Source organism: Phalacrocorax carbo, chromosome 18, assembly GCF_963921805.1.
Source record: "Phalacrocorax carbo chromosome 18, bPhaCar2.1, whole genome shotgun sequence".
Taxonomy (NCBI): Eukaryota; Metazoa; Chordata; class Aves; order Suliformes; family Phalacrocoracidae; genus Phalacrocorax; species Phalacrocorax carbo.
The window spans coordinates 7,893,999-7,910,650 of NC_087530.1; the positions used below are offsets into that span (position 1 = coordinate 7,893,999).

The window sequence follows — 16,652 nt, forward strand, 5'->3', positions numbered from 1 at the left end:
CTGTGCAGTTTATACTTGAACACTAAATTACAGCCGTGTGCTCCGTATGGGGATGGTTCCTTTGGGCCAGTCATGATCAGGTAGGTGGGGAACAGCTATTGTGGGGAACCCGTACCACCACCGCCTCCAAGCTGCATTTGTTCCTGGTTAGTTGCTAGATAGAATCCTAGATGGTGCTTTTGACCTGCATGAGGTAGAGTAGGTAGGAGCTGGAGAAGCTCGTTATTTCTTTAAGACAATGGTGAATAGAGTTATAATAGCTTGGTTTGATATGGACCAGAAAGACTCCTTGGAATGTCAACAGCTGAATTTTTTTAGCTTTCTAGATGTACTGTGATTAGTCTTTACTCATAGGTACTTCGGGAATTTGGAAGGTGTGAAGAGCGGGGGTACAGGTATGGTCTTAAGTATGGTATAGCTGTGAAGAGTGTCATAGTTCTGGTGGAGTTCATGGGAAGCTAACACTGCTGATTAAAGTATCTTCCTCAGGTTGTATTTAGATTTTCTGACTATGACTTGATTTTGGGAGATATCTAGAACTTTGGATAGATGCTAAATGATTAATGTAGGTAAAGACCGGAAGATACATAGCGTGGTACTAGAAAATCATCTGCCTTCTCCTGCTTCTTGAGTCCGAGTGCAGCATCAGCAAAAAAAAAAAAAAAAGAAAAGGAACAGAAGTAGAACTATGAAGTTTTTTTAATGCATGTTAACTTCTACTGATATGTTCCTCCTTGTCCCGTTTTTGTGTGTAGAAAATCTTTGCAAATGCCCTACTGCCAGCAGAAACATCTGTGAGCTGCAGAAGCAGGGACATTGCATTTCATTAGCGAAAACAGGTATGTCCAAAAGTATCTTAAACGTGCATGTTGTCAGTACCTCAGACTTGCTGTTTAAGAGAAGTCTACTGCCGATTAGTTCTACATGTAAGGATAAAAAAAAGAAGCTATTTTTCTGTCCCAGGTACGCACTCAGCCTCTAAAGATGATTTAGACAGCACTTCACACTGCAGCAGCACTTCATCTTCCAGCACGGCATGTACCCCTCGCCTTGTGCCTGGACATCGTATGTGGGCAGACAGAAATGGGCGCCACGTTCTTGGCTTGATTGAGGATTATAATGCTCTGCGGAAACAGATTTCAGAAGGTCAACAGGTTTTAGCAGAAATGGAGATTTCTTTAAGAGAGGTCACTGGTACGAAACTGCAGGAGCATGGAATAAAGGTAAACAGTGAAAGCTGTTAGAGGATGGTGGATTTTACCTAGAGGTGTGAAATGCATGGGTTACAAAAGCGAAGAACTAGGTTAATGGTGCAGCAGGCACCATTAACTGCATAACACTGTCAGGACACCTCAACCTTGATGGTCCAAGTCTCATCTAGATGCAGGCACCTATTTGTGATTCTGGGTTAATGAGGCTACGGATAAATTAGTTAGTTCCGGTCCTTTAATAAGCAATCTCGCTTTTACTTGCAACTTGAAACAAGGTGAAACTACTTGCTTTTACTATGGGAATTGGTGACTGTTACACTGGAAACGATAAAAAAGCCAAACAAAAACAACAACAAAATCCCCAGATAAAACTCCAAAATGCTTTAGAAAGGACTTAAACTAGGGGTATGTGTCAGTCACCTCAAGATTAAAATAATTAAGGAGATTTTCTTGTAATGAAGGCTTGGGATAAACCCAGGAAATATGAGACAGTTAAAAGAAATCTGATATACGGGAGATAAAGTTCCCCACTTACCTGTATTCAGCCCTTTAGTAACACCAGGTGATATCTGTACGTTAATGATTGATGTATGCTAATGAGGGTTGTTTCATAGTAGGGAGGTTTTTAATATTTTTCCACTTCCTGGTATCAGTTGGACACTTCAGCAATATCAGCTAGTCTAGAAACGTAAATATCTCATTAATGATCAAATACTGTCGTCTTCTTCTAAGACATAGTGTTTCATCCTTTCCGTGTCACGTGTGACACAGTGATATGGTCATGGTGCTCTTGCTGTAGTCTTAGACATAATAGTTCTTATACCAGTAAAATATTTGCCTTGTATTGAATAATACGAATTATTTTCCTCTAGAATCAGGAGAACAACTAGTGGTGACTTATGTTAATTTTTTCTTATTTAATATTGTTAATTTCTGGATACAGTTACTGATAGTGTATGTGGGGTGGATTGAATAAGACAGATCTACCTACAAGCGTCAGCAAAAGGGAAGGAACAATCTGTACATGTCTGTGGGAGCTAATAAGGAACCAAGAAACTTAAGCCACAGCAGGAGAGGCTTGGATCGGGCATTTAAAACAACATGTCAGTGGTAAAAATAGTGAAACACTGGAATGGAGGCTGCATAGAGACACTGTTCCTGGAGGCGCTTTTAAGAACAGATTACACAAATGTTTGAAAAATTACATGTTATGCTTTCCTGCCTTGGAGTGGGAGAGTAAACTAGGTGATTAATAAAGGTCCTTTTCACCCCTATGGTTTTATGATAATATAGATGATGTAAAAAACATGCTCACTGCTCTTCAAAAACCAGAAGGTCTTTACTGCATGGGTAAATTCTAGTTATAATTAGTAAAGCTATTGAAGATGCAGCCTTCAACAATTCTGAAACTGTTTTTGCAGTATCTCATGTGTGCTCACACAGTAAAATGATGGCTGAATGACACTTAAGACTCTGTGAAGTATCATATATTTTCAAATGACCTAGTTAAGATACTGATAATGACTGAAAAAGTAATATCTCTGTAAGTTTTTAACTTGTTTTGTTGGTGTAAAGATAAAAGCAGTAAGTTTCACAATTTGCAGTTTCCTATCAAGCTTTACATCACTGACATTTCAAACTACTTAGCAAATGGGATATTTTATGTGACAGGAGGATTCTGGTTAGATAACAATGCTAAATAAGTATTGAAAAGATATGCTGCACGGGGCAGGAACTGTGAATGCTCTTCTTTCATTACCCTTCCCCCTTCTGTATCACCATTGCTTTGGCAATTCATTTGCTCCCTTGCATTCTTTCCCTCCTTTATTTGACATTTATGCAATTTCCTCAATTTGGTTTTCTCATCTGTCAGCAGAGGAAAACATTTTATGTGTGTCCTGATAGTTATTTTAGCATTAAATGGAACAGTTTAAAGGGTCTGCTAAGGAAGAAACATCTATATTGCTTAAATTGATGTCTGTAATCATTTGACTTTCAAATAATGTGATGCGGAATGCAAATGGAGAAAGAAGAGAGTTGCCAACTATTACCATGTGGCATAGTAAGCCTAGTAAATATAATCTATTATTTATTATTAATCATGGCTATTGATTAGGATGAATCCCCTCCCTTCCTGAAATTCTCAGATAATGCATAATTCAGCAGCCTAACAAACTAGCAAGGTACCTTTTGTGGCACGCAGTAGCTGTGTACGTCATCTTCAGTATGAAATGACACCAACTGGGTTTAAACCATTAATTAGGATTACATTTTCATAAAGTTTTAAGCATAAAATATTACATGTCTCTAATCCCATAATGTAGGTACCAGACCAGGCATCACTGCACAGCTTATCTGCAAATACTCACACGGTACAGCAGATTTTAGAAGAGGCTGCACGTTTACTGAAACTTCTCTGGAGGGTTTCCCTTCCACTGAAAGCTGTACACGGTACTACCCATGGCACTCAGGTAATATTATGTTTCATTCTGGGTTGTTTTTTTTGTGTGTGTGTGTTTTTCTTTTTAGGTTTTTTGTTTGTTTGTTTTTAATATTGTCACCTGTCAAGGAAGACACACGAGTTAGGAACATGTCATTTGGCAAAATCTGTTGAAAATCATGAGCCCAGGGTGCCCAGCCTCTGGACACATGGATTTAGTTAGTTCTCGTCTCTGAAGGCAAAGGCTGAACGTGTGCTGGCTTTCTATCCTGACCATATTGTACACCGGGGTGTTTAGTTACAGAATACTTTATATCGAAGATGTAATCTCTAACCCTGTTACATGATATTCAGGGAACCTAGGCAGGTGGCAAACATTCCATTTCAACGAGAAAAGGTTTGGACTCCCTGTTATAGAGCCAAGTTCAATGTGATTGTGCATATACTGGTAACAACAGAAACTTAAGCAACTTTGATGTAATCTGAGCTACACTTTCCTTTTACGTTTTTGATGCCTAAGCTGTAAAATAGGATGCTTTTTTAAAAGTGTGACAAAACCCCGAGACAAGTTTTATGACATTTTAACTAAAAAGGATTGCACTATGCAAATGAATGGAAGTAAACGGAATGAGGAATGAATTATCTATACTGTCATGGTACCACCACTCAGTAATGAAACTGTTTCAAACTCTGGCTTTAAAATAAATCTAACGTGTTTTCACTGTGGTTTTTGTATGTGTTTCTTAAGGGAGGCAGGATATTGCTGGAAAAAAACCCCAACTTTAGGAAAGTAAATATTTTAGATATAATTTTAATAACATTTTTGTTGTTGTTCTCTCGCATTCTTAAATGTGTAAAATCCAAAAGCAGTAAGAATGAACTGTGCTGTCTATATACTTCGCTGATGTTTCAGCTCCCTGTTTGGGATGTCTTGGCAAGCGTGTACACTTCCATTTTTATCCTTATGTGTATATTCTACATAGCTATATGCTGGCCTGGATTGCAGTATCTGGACATACCATACACAGGTACACACACAGGTCTTTCAGTGTATGTGCGATGCATCGAATGCTTTGCTCTCGCACTGATCTAAACCTGCTTGATCTGATCAGCCACTTAAAACCTGACCTTAGTCTGTGTGGGATCTGAGTTCCCAGGACTGCACTTAATTAGAGTCCAACAGAATCTTTTCTAGAGTTTGTTACCCAGCATCCTGAGCGATCTTAAGGATATTAGAATACTTCTGATGTCTTAAATGCAGTATATGAAAGAGTATCTCTTGAAGCTCGATTCTAAAAGATGCTGAGGATTCACTGCTTTCTCTTCAGCCCCACAGGAGTTGTGAGTAATCAGTTCTTCTGAAGAGCTTAATGCTAGGGGCAAATTCCAGATGATACTATTATTTAACAAGTGGCACAACAAGAAGAAAAACATCCAAGCTTAAGTTTTCATGAGGATCCAGATCAGCGATACCAGCAGGCTGTGTCAGGGCTACTCCTAGTCCTGTTTTAAGATACTAACCATAGCTTGGTCAGAATTGGGGCTGAAAACTGAACCTTGAGTAATGATGCTGTCAAATAATTTTGCAATAAAAGCATCCGGTCATTTGTACAATGCTTTTCAGCCCTTCAGCAAAAGGCAGTTATCACCTATTAAGAGGATGCTGGAGAAGGAAGCTGGAGGTTCTGAACCTGGCAGACAGGGCTTGCTGGTCCCATGGCACTGGCCTTCATTATATTTTCCAGTTGAGGGGGGGAAAAAAAAACCAAAAAAAGAGAGGAATGGAAGTTTAAAAACAAAAAAAGGTGCTGGTGTTAAGACTTCTCTCAGACTAGCAGAAAAATTAATTGCACTAAAAGCCAGCGAAGAATTGTCATTGTCTCTTGGCAGATGTCACAGAATCATGCCACTGGGGACGCGAATGTGGAAGGAGAGGCACTCAGTGAGGCTTCACTCCTTCAGGTTGCTCATACTCTAAGGAAGCTTGAGGCCTCTTGTACAAAAGTACTTAGCAATTAACAATGTACAAAGTACTTTTATATAATGCTTGAATATAATATTTTCTTACATCAATTTAGGATGAAGGAATGAAAGCAGAAATACTTAGATTACGTAAGAAACTGTCTGAGCAAGAGAAGAAGTTACACAGCACAGTGAAACGCTTGCACTCCACAAACCAGCTGAAGGAAAACATGGAGAAGGTCATCTTTGACCAGTGTAAGTGTGTGCTTTCTTACTGGTTCTTTTTTTGTTTCCGTAACCTGTAGCTACATCTAAAATTGGAGAAGCAACAAAAGGAATCTGGGCACCTGTTCTTATGCAGTTGCTCTGAGTGGCGTTTCCTTGCGCGCACTCGCTTGCTGGTGCAAACAGTTGGTGAGGTTCAGACTGTACAGAACTGGTGGAGCCTCATTCAGATGGGAGGAAGCTGCCCAGCTACAAAAGGCTGCATAGAATAACATGAGAAGCAGTTCATGGTTTTACACAACCTGCTGACGATCTGCCAATCCATGCAGCTGCCACTAATTGCCACTAATTACTTGAGTTACTCCCTTTCAGGTACTGCCATTCCCCAAGTTTTCTATCCTACAACAGTTCCTGACAGGGGCAAAGTTTCTGTTGCTGTTAGACCATTCCAGGCGCAGTTTTTGACATTGTCCTTCTCAAAATTGTGATTTTTGCCTCAGTCTTGACAAATGTGGAATTAGGCTTGTAGATTTTCTGAGGCTCCTGTCTGTTGCATGTATCGCACTGGGTAGCTGAATACTGGGAGAAGCCGAAGGAGGCATCAACAAAGGAGATTTGTCAATGCTCTGCACCAGACTGAGATGTGCAAGAGAACAGAAGTCTTAGAACAAGGGAAACAAAAGCTTACTATGAGGCATTTTTTAAAGAAAAAATTAGGACATGCTGTGAAATAATATTTTACCTTTAGCAGCCATATCTAGAAGATTACGTGGAAACATGAAAACAAGTGGGAGGTGGGCTGTGTTGTAGCTGTGTAAGGCAGGTGGCTTTTAATAAGAGATCTAATCACTCATCAGAAGAGATTTGAAGGGAGGTAACCTCTCCCCTACCTTCATGCTATGGCAGTATGTGTATTGCGGGAGGAGGACTCCATTTTCTTCTTAAGAAAAAAATCTAGCCTTACTTTCTCTTAAGAGGTGGGGCTAAATGACTCTGTCTGTGCTGGGATGGCACTTGTATTATCTGTAATTCCTCTAGACTGTTACATGTCACAACGAAGTTATGAGAATGGCCGTAATACTTTAATTACTCAGATCATTTAAATGCAGTGTAGAGGAATAAATGTTACTTTGCTCCGTAGCCTGCAACTTTTCTATCTAAGGAACATGTATCTTCTGCCTGCAGATTTTTTTAAGCATTTATGGGCTGGTTTTTGGTTAGTTTTTCCAGACCTGTTGTATTAAGTGACGCACAAGTTACTTACATTCAATCCAAAATTACGTTTTGTTCAGGTTTTAACATTAAATAGTTCAGTCTGGCGTTGTCGTATAAAAATCAAAGCTATGCTACTATGTCTGTCCAAATAATATCCCTAGGGTAGATTTACTGGCTTACTTTGGTTGGTTCCTAGTTCCAGTGACATCTCAGATGCAGTGGGTAATTTCAGTAGGGCTGAGCAGAGTGTAAATCAGCAGAGATTTTACCCTTATGGCCAGAATGTTATCCTCGTGGCCACCGCACCCAGCCATACTTCCAGAAAGAATACAGTACATTTCCCCTTTATTTTGCTCACTCCTTTTCAGGGCATTCAACCTCATCTGAACTAGGTCCTAATAAAATGAAGCCTGCATTTTCTGAAATCCATAACGCAAAGTGCTACCTGACTAGCGGCAGCTTTGCTATTAGTGTCACATCCTCTAAATTCTCTTCATGTACTGAATTTAATATTTTTGATTTAGAAAAAATCTGGTTTGCCAGGTGAAATGAATTTACTAGCAGAGTTCTTTATGAGCAGAGAGCACTCTGCTACACAGAAAGACCTAGATAAGATTTTCTGTAAGTTTCCTTGATTATGGGAATTAACGGATGTCAGGTTACCTTTGCCTTAAAGAGCAATTTCAGAAATGTTTCTAAATTGCATCTGTACACAAATTCCTGACCAAGCATATGACAAAGCCGGTAGATCGTACGAAGCGGCTGGATTTTTTTAGGATGCTTACACTTGTTTTTGTTATTTCTTCCTTCCTCCTTTTGCTAGTAAGAGAGTGAAGGCATTGCAGTAGGTGACCTTGCCTGCCTTCATTCTCCAAACACCCTGTTAGCTCGCCCCTCCGCTGAGGATATTCACGTTCCCTCCGTTATTTGGTTGAGCATTCCTAAATATATTTAGAGGCAGAGACTGGAACATTCTTGTGGCTCCTAGTCGTCTGTGTGCTTTCTCTGGTGAGAGAACTCATTGCTTATAAACCTCATCTGAACCTCTGAACATGTAACAATGCAGTGCCAAATTGCAGTAATCTGCCAAGGGTATAATTATCTCATGACAGCTATACCCTTGGAGTTGCTGGGTTCTTATTATTGTAATGAAAAATCTTTATTATGGCTAAATTGTTTATTTTTGAGACTGGAATATTAAATTGGTTCTTGCGAATGGTGTTTTTCAGCAGTTATGGAGCTGACACAGATTAGAGAATCACATATTTAACCTGACATTTCTAAATATCGGGTTTGTTTGGAAGCATCCCCTCCTCCGTTCACAGGTCTCGTGCTGTCCCTGCACAGGCAAGCCAGCTGGATGAATGGCGGGGACTTGGAACCCTTCAGAGCAAGCCACTGGCACGATCTCCCCTAAGCCTATGTAGGTTGCTTTGCCCTTGAACTGCTGGAGGAGATGGCTTTTGCCATCTGTCCTCTTCCCAGCCCATCGTCCCCCGTAACCTCTCCACTGCACCGTTCTCCCCCGCTCCTGCTGACCGCCCCCTCCCCAGCCCAGGGAGGCTTCCTAAGAGATCAAATGGTGCTTAGCTCATGCACCGTCTCCTCTCACACTTAACAGAAAGTCTTCCCTCGATGACTTAGATCGAGGGCACCAGGTCGTCAGTACCGCAGGGGGCTGTTCATGCCCGTCACGTTAAATGTAGTGACGAGCTCTGTGCGTTTTCACATGTGTCGGTCTTGTTACGGTAGAAAAACCTCAACAACGCTTCCCTGACGTTTCGATCTGAAAAGCAGATTATGTGCTAGACGGAACATAGGCTTGGGGGTAGGAAACGGCGTTCTGGTGCTGGCACTGCTTTGGACCAGCCCAGTGGTCCTGAGTGACTCGTCCTCTCTGCCCGAGCTCCGTCTGCTCGTACAGCGTTGCCCTGAGCTTGGCGTTGCTTGTAGGTCAGCCTCAGCCTCTGAGCAGGGCTCGGGAGGGAGCAGCAGTTCTGGGTTGTGGTAAGGAAGCTGGAGTGGTGGCAGGGGGCTGTGCGCCGCTGCCTCGTCGCTGCCCGTCGTGTACATGGGAGGTCATACGTTATTTCATATTTGGTCTTAAGACTATAGAAAGACTGTGCAATATTCTTTTTAATCTCCTCTTTCTTTCCAGTGGTTTTAACTCATGATGTCTTGAAGAAGGCTAGAGGAAACCTGGAAGTAAGTGAAATTTTTGCTTGCGTTTAATTCCTTGGTATATACTCATTAGAAGTACGCGTTGCTGTGTCGGTAGCATTTTGCAGGATTAGTCTGACCTGCATTAGGTTTGCTGCCTAATCACGTCTGGGCGACAGCAGTTTAGTATGATAAATATTCGTGTTTGATGTTTAAATTAGAGTTTTGTGACTAACCACGTAAACAGCTAAACCCTCTCCTTTCTGATGCCTTCCCTAAGTTAATATACGTGTCTGTCATCTTCCTCCAGTAGTTTATCTTCTGCAGATCACAGTCCAATAACCTGCCTACTGAATAAGTTCACAAAAGGAACCCGAATTTAAAGCTTGTGTATGTGCTAGTAACTGGCGGTGCCGTTTTTTTAAAAAAATACAGACCCAACAGGCAAAGCTTTTGCAAACAGCTCCGTGCTAATGCAGCGTATTAAATTAGTTTGAGTGTTTAAGTAATCACTGTTCAGATTTGATTTCTCCCAGAAGGTTCAGCCTTTACTCCCAGAAGGACGAGATACACATCTTGATTCCTAAATCCCACCCTTCTGCTCTCACCGCTTCACTCTGAGTGATTGTACATTTCCCAGCCCCTCCTTAAAATTCCCTCTAACCGTTCCCCTGAACCTCCCCTCCCTTGCCCTCAGAGCAGTGCCGCCCCGAACACCCCACTCTGCAGCTGCCGTGCTGTCGTCTCAGCCCACCTGAGCTGGAAAGTGATGACATAAAAAAGTCTTTCTGCTTACAGAAGTCTTATGATTTTAATTTGAAGATTTGCTGAACACAGAAGCTCCTATTTGCAGATCCTTTTGCAGCGTTATAATGACTGCTTTTCTAACCAGGTCTCACCAGCGGAGAATCAAAAATCACCTTCCTGCACCAGCAAAAAAAGGATTCTCTGAAGGAGAAAGTTCCGCTAATAAGGACCGGTCCTGTGACCGTTGTTTGCTTCTTTATGCCTTACTATTTATTGATGTAAAAATGTTTGTTCAGCTCTTACTGGAATCAGCCTTTCACCAAAAAGCAGAAAAGAAAAAAAAAAAAAAAAAAAAGAAGAAATCTTTTGGTAAATAACTTATTTAACGTTTTCTGTAATGTAAAAGACATTTTTTAATATTTATTACAGAAGCAAGGTACTGGAGGTATTGAAGAAAAATCCAGATTTTTTTAAAGTTGGCTCATTTGAAATTTTATATTTGTACTTGTCATGTTATAAACCTGTTGTTAGAGCCAAACAGGTCCTGAAGGAACCCAGAACGTGCTCCACCTTCCAACCCGTTTCTCTGCTGCTAAAAGAATGTAGGTTAAAAAACCCAACCTCTGCCAGTTGTCACTGTTTTGTAGCAATATGAGAAATGTTCAATATTTTAAAGCATTTTAAATGTATCTGGAAGATTCTTTTGGAAGAAAGCTCAGCGTCAGGCAGCTTATTGCCCTGTTAGAAACTTAGATTGATGCTAGGTCTGAAAATATTACTTAGAATCAGACAATTAAAATGAAAAATAATCACAAATCTGCTTGTGTTTTGTTTGAACCATCAGACTTTGAGCCCTTCTTGAGCAAAGCCTCCACAGTAGAGCTCAGCTCAAATTAATCCCGTCCTTCCCGGCAGCGTCTGTGGGGCGGGGTCCAAGCACTTGTCACCGCTAAGGGGGCTGTTGGGAACCCGCTTTTGAGAAGCCCCGATGGAAAAACACCTCGCTGTTGGCAAAACGTTCACGTCACCCCCGTGCCCCCTCGCCCGAGCCCCGGGCAGAGCACAGAAGGCCCCGAGGGACGCAGCCAGACGGTTTTGAAATCCATTTTTGCTGAGAAATATTTCTTACATTTAAATGAATCTTTCACTGTGGCTTTTTGCCTCCCATGCCGACACTTGCGGTAGCGGCATTCTGGCAAGGCCAGGGAACACCAGCACAACGCCCTCCCGGTTGTGCTCCGCTCGTCCTGCCCGGTGCCGTTGCTGGTCGGCCTCCAGCTGGAGCTGCCCGAGCGCTGCCCTTCGCAGCAGCCCGGCTGGCCCGCAGCTCCCGCAGGCGCGGCTGGATGGCGAAAATAGTTTCGTTGAACCCTAACAAGACCATAATTTAAAGTAATTGTTGGTTACTAAAGTAGACTTTATGGTGCAATCGCAGCTCTATTGAACTAAACGAGGTTCACGCAGCGTGATTTTTTTCCTTCCCAAAGCTGAGGGTGGTCCCCGTTACACGAGACAACTTGCCCCCCTCATCCAAGAAGGTTAGCGCCGGGCCTGGGACGTCTCACCGAGTTGTGGTTGTACTGGGTCCTTGGCTGTTGCGCCCTAGAAGGCAACCAACGTGTGATGGCTTTCACGGAAAACACGGCTTCGTGCTCGTTGAAACAGGGCTGGGGCGAGGTGCGGCGGCCGGGCGGGTAGCGCGTGCAGCGCCTGCAGAGGCTGAGGCGAGTCCGACTAGCTCCCCTTGGTTGTTCAGATTAGTTTCCCAACAGTTTGGATGTTAACGCTGAATACCGCCAAGCGGCTCTAACCCGCAGCTTGGTATGAACCGGTCAGAGGTCTTGCGGCGTCCCCGCGGGCCGAGCCCCGGGCGGGTACGGCGCAGCTCGCGGCCGCCCCGCTCCCGGCCCGGGCCCCCAACCACCGCGGTGCCCGCGCGCGTTTGGTAACGCGAAGCACCATAAAGCCGAGCACCTTCAGCCGCTCGTCGCTGCGCTGCCTGCTGTGACCTGCTTTTCGCCACACGGCCACAGCAACGGGCCTTCTCTGAAGCATGGAAGTGGCTGTCCCGGCTGTCCCACAGCCTTCCTGGAGGGGTCAGGCGCCGTGGGGCTGCGCGCCTCGGGGACCCCAGCCTGCAGCCCGGACCTGAGCCCGCAGCTCACGCCATGGCGGGCGAGCCCTCGCGCCGCCGGGAGGCAGACGCGGTTGCCCGCGTCGAGGAAAGGTGCCGGAAAAATTGGAGAAGTTAAAAATAAACTTTGCAAAGTGGAAGAAAAAGGGGGGAGGTAAGGGAAGAGCATGCAGGCGAACCTGTTCTTCAGTCTCTTCACACATTATTGTCCTCGCGGCTCACTAAAAACGTCAAGTTAATTTTACTAAGTAGCTAAATTATAGACACTCAGATGTAATCAGAATCTGCTATACATTTCGACTTTCAAAATTAATCATCCTACGTTTTTGAGTTACAACACCTGAAGGAAGCAGCTGTACGGCTATATATAGTACACCCCGTCTCTTGGTCTTCCCGCGGCCTTTTTTTCCCCCCACACCATCTGTACTTAAAAATAAATAAATAAATACATGAAATGGTTCCCTTTCCTGAGATGATTTGTCCCTTACTTCTTAACGGTCCCTGCTGTGCCCTCTCGGAGCGCTGCTCCCGACCCCTTTTCCCTTCCGAGGGGCTCCGTTTGCCCCGTGCGGGTCAGAGCAGAGCCGGCGCCGGGGCAGATCGGGGGGCACAGTCGCTCCTGGGAGGTGGCGGGGTGGGTGGGAGGTAGCAGAGCATTAGCTCTTTAAAAACAGATGATCCTGTGAGATCAAAGTACTTCATCTGAACGAGAAGTGCCTCTTAAACACACACGATTTACTGGGCCGGTTTAAAAATAATTTAAAAAAAAAAAGAAAAAGAAAAAGCTTACCAGATGGAGGGCGGCGGAAGACAAAGCTTATGGAGTGTTAAACTCTGTTCCCATTAAACAAAATTAAGTTTTCCTTTAAAAATAATTATTCAGGAGAAAAATAAGCCACGTAAGCAAACGGACTTAAAGGAGGGGCTCGGTCGCCTGGTGCGATCCTGCCCGTGCCGTGGGTGCGGGAGCCGGGCGAGCTGCGGCCCTCCTGCGGGCAGCCGAGCAGGGAAGGGGCGACCTGCGGGGCCGGCGGCCTTGGCCCGCTCGGCTCCCGTTGCAGCCCTGCGGGCAGTAGGCAGGCCGCGGCCTCGCTCCTCTCGGGTGCTAAGGCCAGGTGAAATTAAGGGGAAAAAAGAGAAAAGGCTTTTCCATCGCCTCAGGTGCCCCACCACATGCGCAGCTATGTAGGAGCACCTAATACAGGCCGTATTTCGTGCCGTTGGGGCAGAGCAGTGCATTTCAGACCCACACCAGTACCCGGTGCCGCCGACCCGCTCCGGGGCAGCGCAACAGCAGCGTTAGAATTACCTCTGCCAAAGAGGACGAATAGAAACGGTATTCAAAAAATCACAGGTGGTTGGTTGTATTAAAAAAAAATCAATGCTAATGCATTCAAGCATTTCAAAACAAAAGTGCAGCAGATCCGTGTGGTATTTTAATCGCAACAAAAGCTGCCAGTTCCCTTTTGGCCAGGGGGCCGGTGGGGCTTTGCGGGGTGCCGTCTGCCGGGGCGGAGAGGGCCGGCTCCGCGGCGGCTCCTGGGAAAGGGGCAGGGTGCTGGCATGAAAAGCCGAGCAGAGGAAGGTGCCCACTTTACACACTGGGTTTATTTTAAACGCTCCTGAACTAGATAGAGGGTGAATCCCGTCATCGCTTCCAAATTCAGCAGGAATGACAATATGGAAAGAAAGATAGAAAAAGAAAGCAGCAACACTTTTGAGTTGAGGCCACCAAAAGCCTGACGTAGAAGCAGCCAAAGCCGGCCCCCGGCCCCCCCGCGGACACAAGCTGTGCGAAGCCGTGGGTACCCAGAGCTTTTTCCACCCCGGGCAGGTGTGGGCTGCGGGTTAAAGCGTGACCGTAGAAGCAGAGGCATGGCTTCGCTGGGAGCAGGCGCACGTGCAAGGGCAAACCGCGCCAGTGCCAAGGCGCCCGTGCTACCGCGTGTATTAAAGCCCCCGACGCGCCCCGGCGAGGGCTTCCAGGCGGCTGCGCGCAGCCATTCGCACCTCCGGGTGCGGGTTCTGCGGCCCGTGGCGGGCGCTCGGCCGCCGGACGGTGCGAACGCCCAGCCGAGCGCGCCCGCGGCGCTGGCGGTGTCGCACCGGGGAGGCCACGCTCTGGCCGGGCCGCGCAGGCTGAAGAACCCCGACGCTAGCCTTTCTGTACCAGCAGGGTGCTCTGCAAAGCCTGGCAGGCCGGTCTCATGTTCGTGTCTGTAACTTGGAAAAAAAAGTGGCTTGGACAGCACAGACACCTCCCCCCATACATTTCTCCCTGGCTTTTCCATTCCTGACCTCTTCCATCTCCACCTTGGCTCCCCAGGTCCATTTCTGAGCCTTTCTGGGACAGCCACTAGATGGCAAAAGCAAGTTGTGCTCGCAGAGACGTGGGGCTCTGGGAGCTGGTGTTGGGCGAAGCTGTGCAGAGCCCAGCACGTTCCTGCGGCCGCAAATCCTCCAGCACAAAGCCGCCGCTCCGGGTTTGTGCTGCTGCCCGTCTCGCACGTCTCCTGCTTGCGGGAAGCTGAAATAAATCCAAACACACCTCGCTGGATCGGGCCTGAGCTCATTAGTGTGAATGACATTAGAAAGATGAGATTTGGAGCCAGGGCTTACTGACTTTTTATTACTCAAATGAAAAAAAGCCCAATCCCAAACAGTCTTAAGACGTGCCCTACATTGAAACAGAACGATCCGGAAGCCACGGGCGTTACGGCCAAGGTGCCGTTATCAGCGCGTTGAGCGCCTGCTGAAGTTCTGGTGCGGCTCTTTGCCTGCAGTAACGCCGCCCTCGCGGCAAAGCCCCCCCAGGCCCTGTTCAGGGGCTTTGCCTTCCAGAGGAGAAACCGCTCCAAGGTGTGGCACCCTGCCGAGGCCGGGGCAGGCAGCCCAGCACCAAACCCCTGCCTCTGCTCGCTTTAGCAACCCTGCTGGGGTGATGGGCCAACCTTCACCTTCCAGGGCGAAGCAGAAGCACACCAAACCCCATCTGCTCCTAAAACGCCGTTTCTCTGCACCACAGACTCTGACACTGGACTCACAGTTCGGCATCCCAGTTTCACACGAGGCACCGACCGCGGCGCATCGCTCCCGAGGGAAGTGCTCGCAGAGAAGGACAGAGGGATGCTGCCTCCTGCCATCCTGCAGTGAATAATTCCGATCTAGCAGGGGACGAAGCGTGCACACACAGCTCAGTCACTTACCGTATGCCTTTTTGCAGAGGGAAAGGCTGTGGCATCTGTTTGCAGGAAAAAGTCCCTTGCAGGGCGGAGAGGCTGCAGCCTCCAGCTTCTCCAGGCTGTAGAGCAGCAACTGGCAACGGTGCGGGAAACCCAGATTGCTCCGGGGCTGGTGACAAAGATTTCAAGTCACTTCAGTGGCCCCCCCCCCCCTTCCTGGACCCCTCCTCTCCATCCTGCCGCACAAAATCCGTACTTGGCCCAGCTCACTCCTGTCTCCAGAGAAGCAGCACAAAAATCTAGCTTTGAGCATCAATGTAGAATTGCAACATGGCTTTACAAACCAGCAAATCAAGAGTGATAAATAACCAACAAGTAACCCCTTTTCCCACCTACCCACCCAGGAAGTCACTCCGCTAAGAAGTTCCCAGCACCACCAGATCAAGCCCTTGGACACTCCGTCCATCCAGGGGCTGCGGGACCCGCTGCTGCCCTGCCCCATCATGTGGTCAGACCTGCTGCTCCGCACTCGGCAACCACGTAACCTTTAAGTTTTGAACTGAACCCTCTTTAGAAAAGGCCTGTGTGCCTATTTTTTATGTGTTTATCTTGTAATTTCTTTAGAAAGATACTTGTATGATTTTTTTTTTTTTCCTCCTTCTTCCCCCCAGCCCCATTGGAAGAATTTACTTGGGTGATGTGTTGAAGCGGGTTGCTGGAGCATGCATTATGCATGAGATGCAATCTTTATTTTTGCACTGCACCGTGTGCATTCTCAAACAGGAATTGCAAAAGCACAAAACACTGAAGCAGCAGTTCGTTAAGGCTTCGTTAAGCTATCTGCACTACGCGGGGCCAGCGCGACTCGGAGAGCCCACGCCCTGACACTTTGTCCGATTCTGGACCACGCTCAGGGGTGCCATGTCCATCCTCTGCCCCGTCCTCCTGCCCCGGCTGCAGGCTGACCTGGCGCGAGCTCCCCGCGAGATGCAGCCGGGGCATGGGCAGCTATCCGTGTGCTCCGCTCTGGACCGCGCTAGCCCTCAAGGCAGCAAGTGATGTTGGCAGCCTTGAAAAATTATGTCAGAGACGTGAAAAACCAACCTGCTTTGCCTCAAGTCATCAGAGCAAATTACGCATTCTCCAGCAGCCATGTAATATGAAATTAAACACCTCCATTGTGCACCAACCACGCTGCGAATGGGAGAGGCGCGTTCTCAGCTTCCCCCGAGCATAATTTGAGCCCGTTCGCTCGTGATTTCCCTCCAGTGACCCTTGCTGCAAAGTCCACGTTGTGATCCCGACATACTGTTTGGCACAACAGCATCCCGGTGCAGCTCAGTGTTAAACTCCCAGCTCCGGCAGCCCTCCCCATA

At 46.3% G+C, this 16,652-nt stretch overlaps 1 protein-coding gene and 1 long non-coding RNA gene across 5 annotated transcripts in view; one reads left to right on the forward strand and one right to left on the reverse strand.

Annotated features, from left to right (window-relative positions):
• The window catches only part of CDK5RAP2 (CDK5 regulatory subunit associated protein 2), an 83,348-nt gene extending 73,030 nt beyond the window's left edge, over positions 1-10,318 (forward strand). For all 3 annotated transcript variants that reach the window (XM_064468813.1, XM_064468814.1, XM_064468815.1), the window contains 6 exons: positions 756-839; positions 964-1,223; positions 3,536-3,682; positions 5,730-5,868; positions 9,212-9,258; positions 10,106-10,318. In XM_064468813.1, coding sequence (XP_064324883.1) covers positions 756-839; positions 964-1,223; positions 3,536-3,682; positions 5,730-5,868; positions 9,212-9,258; positions 10,106-10,165 — 737 coding nt within the window. In that variant the 3' untranslated portion in view covers positions 10,166-10,318. The remainder of the gene's footprint in view (positions 1-755; positions 840-963; positions 1,224-3,535; positions 3,683-5,729; positions 5,869-9,211; positions 9,259-10,105) is intronic.
• Positions 1,045-15,769, reverse strand: LOC135316222 (uncharacterized). 2 transcript variants are annotated; one of them, XR_010375655.1, is made up of 3 exons: positions 15,673-15,769; positions 15,301-15,445; positions 1,045-1,124 (listed from the first exon to the last, which is right to left on the reverse strand). It is a non-coding gene; the product is annotated as an uncharacterized LOC135316222 (long non-coding RNA). The 2 variants fall into 2 exon arrangements; XR_010375656.1 differs by lacking the exon at positions 1,045-1,124 and adding an exon at positions 12,218-14,621.
• Between the last annotated feature and the right edge of the window lie 883 nt (positions 15,770-16,652).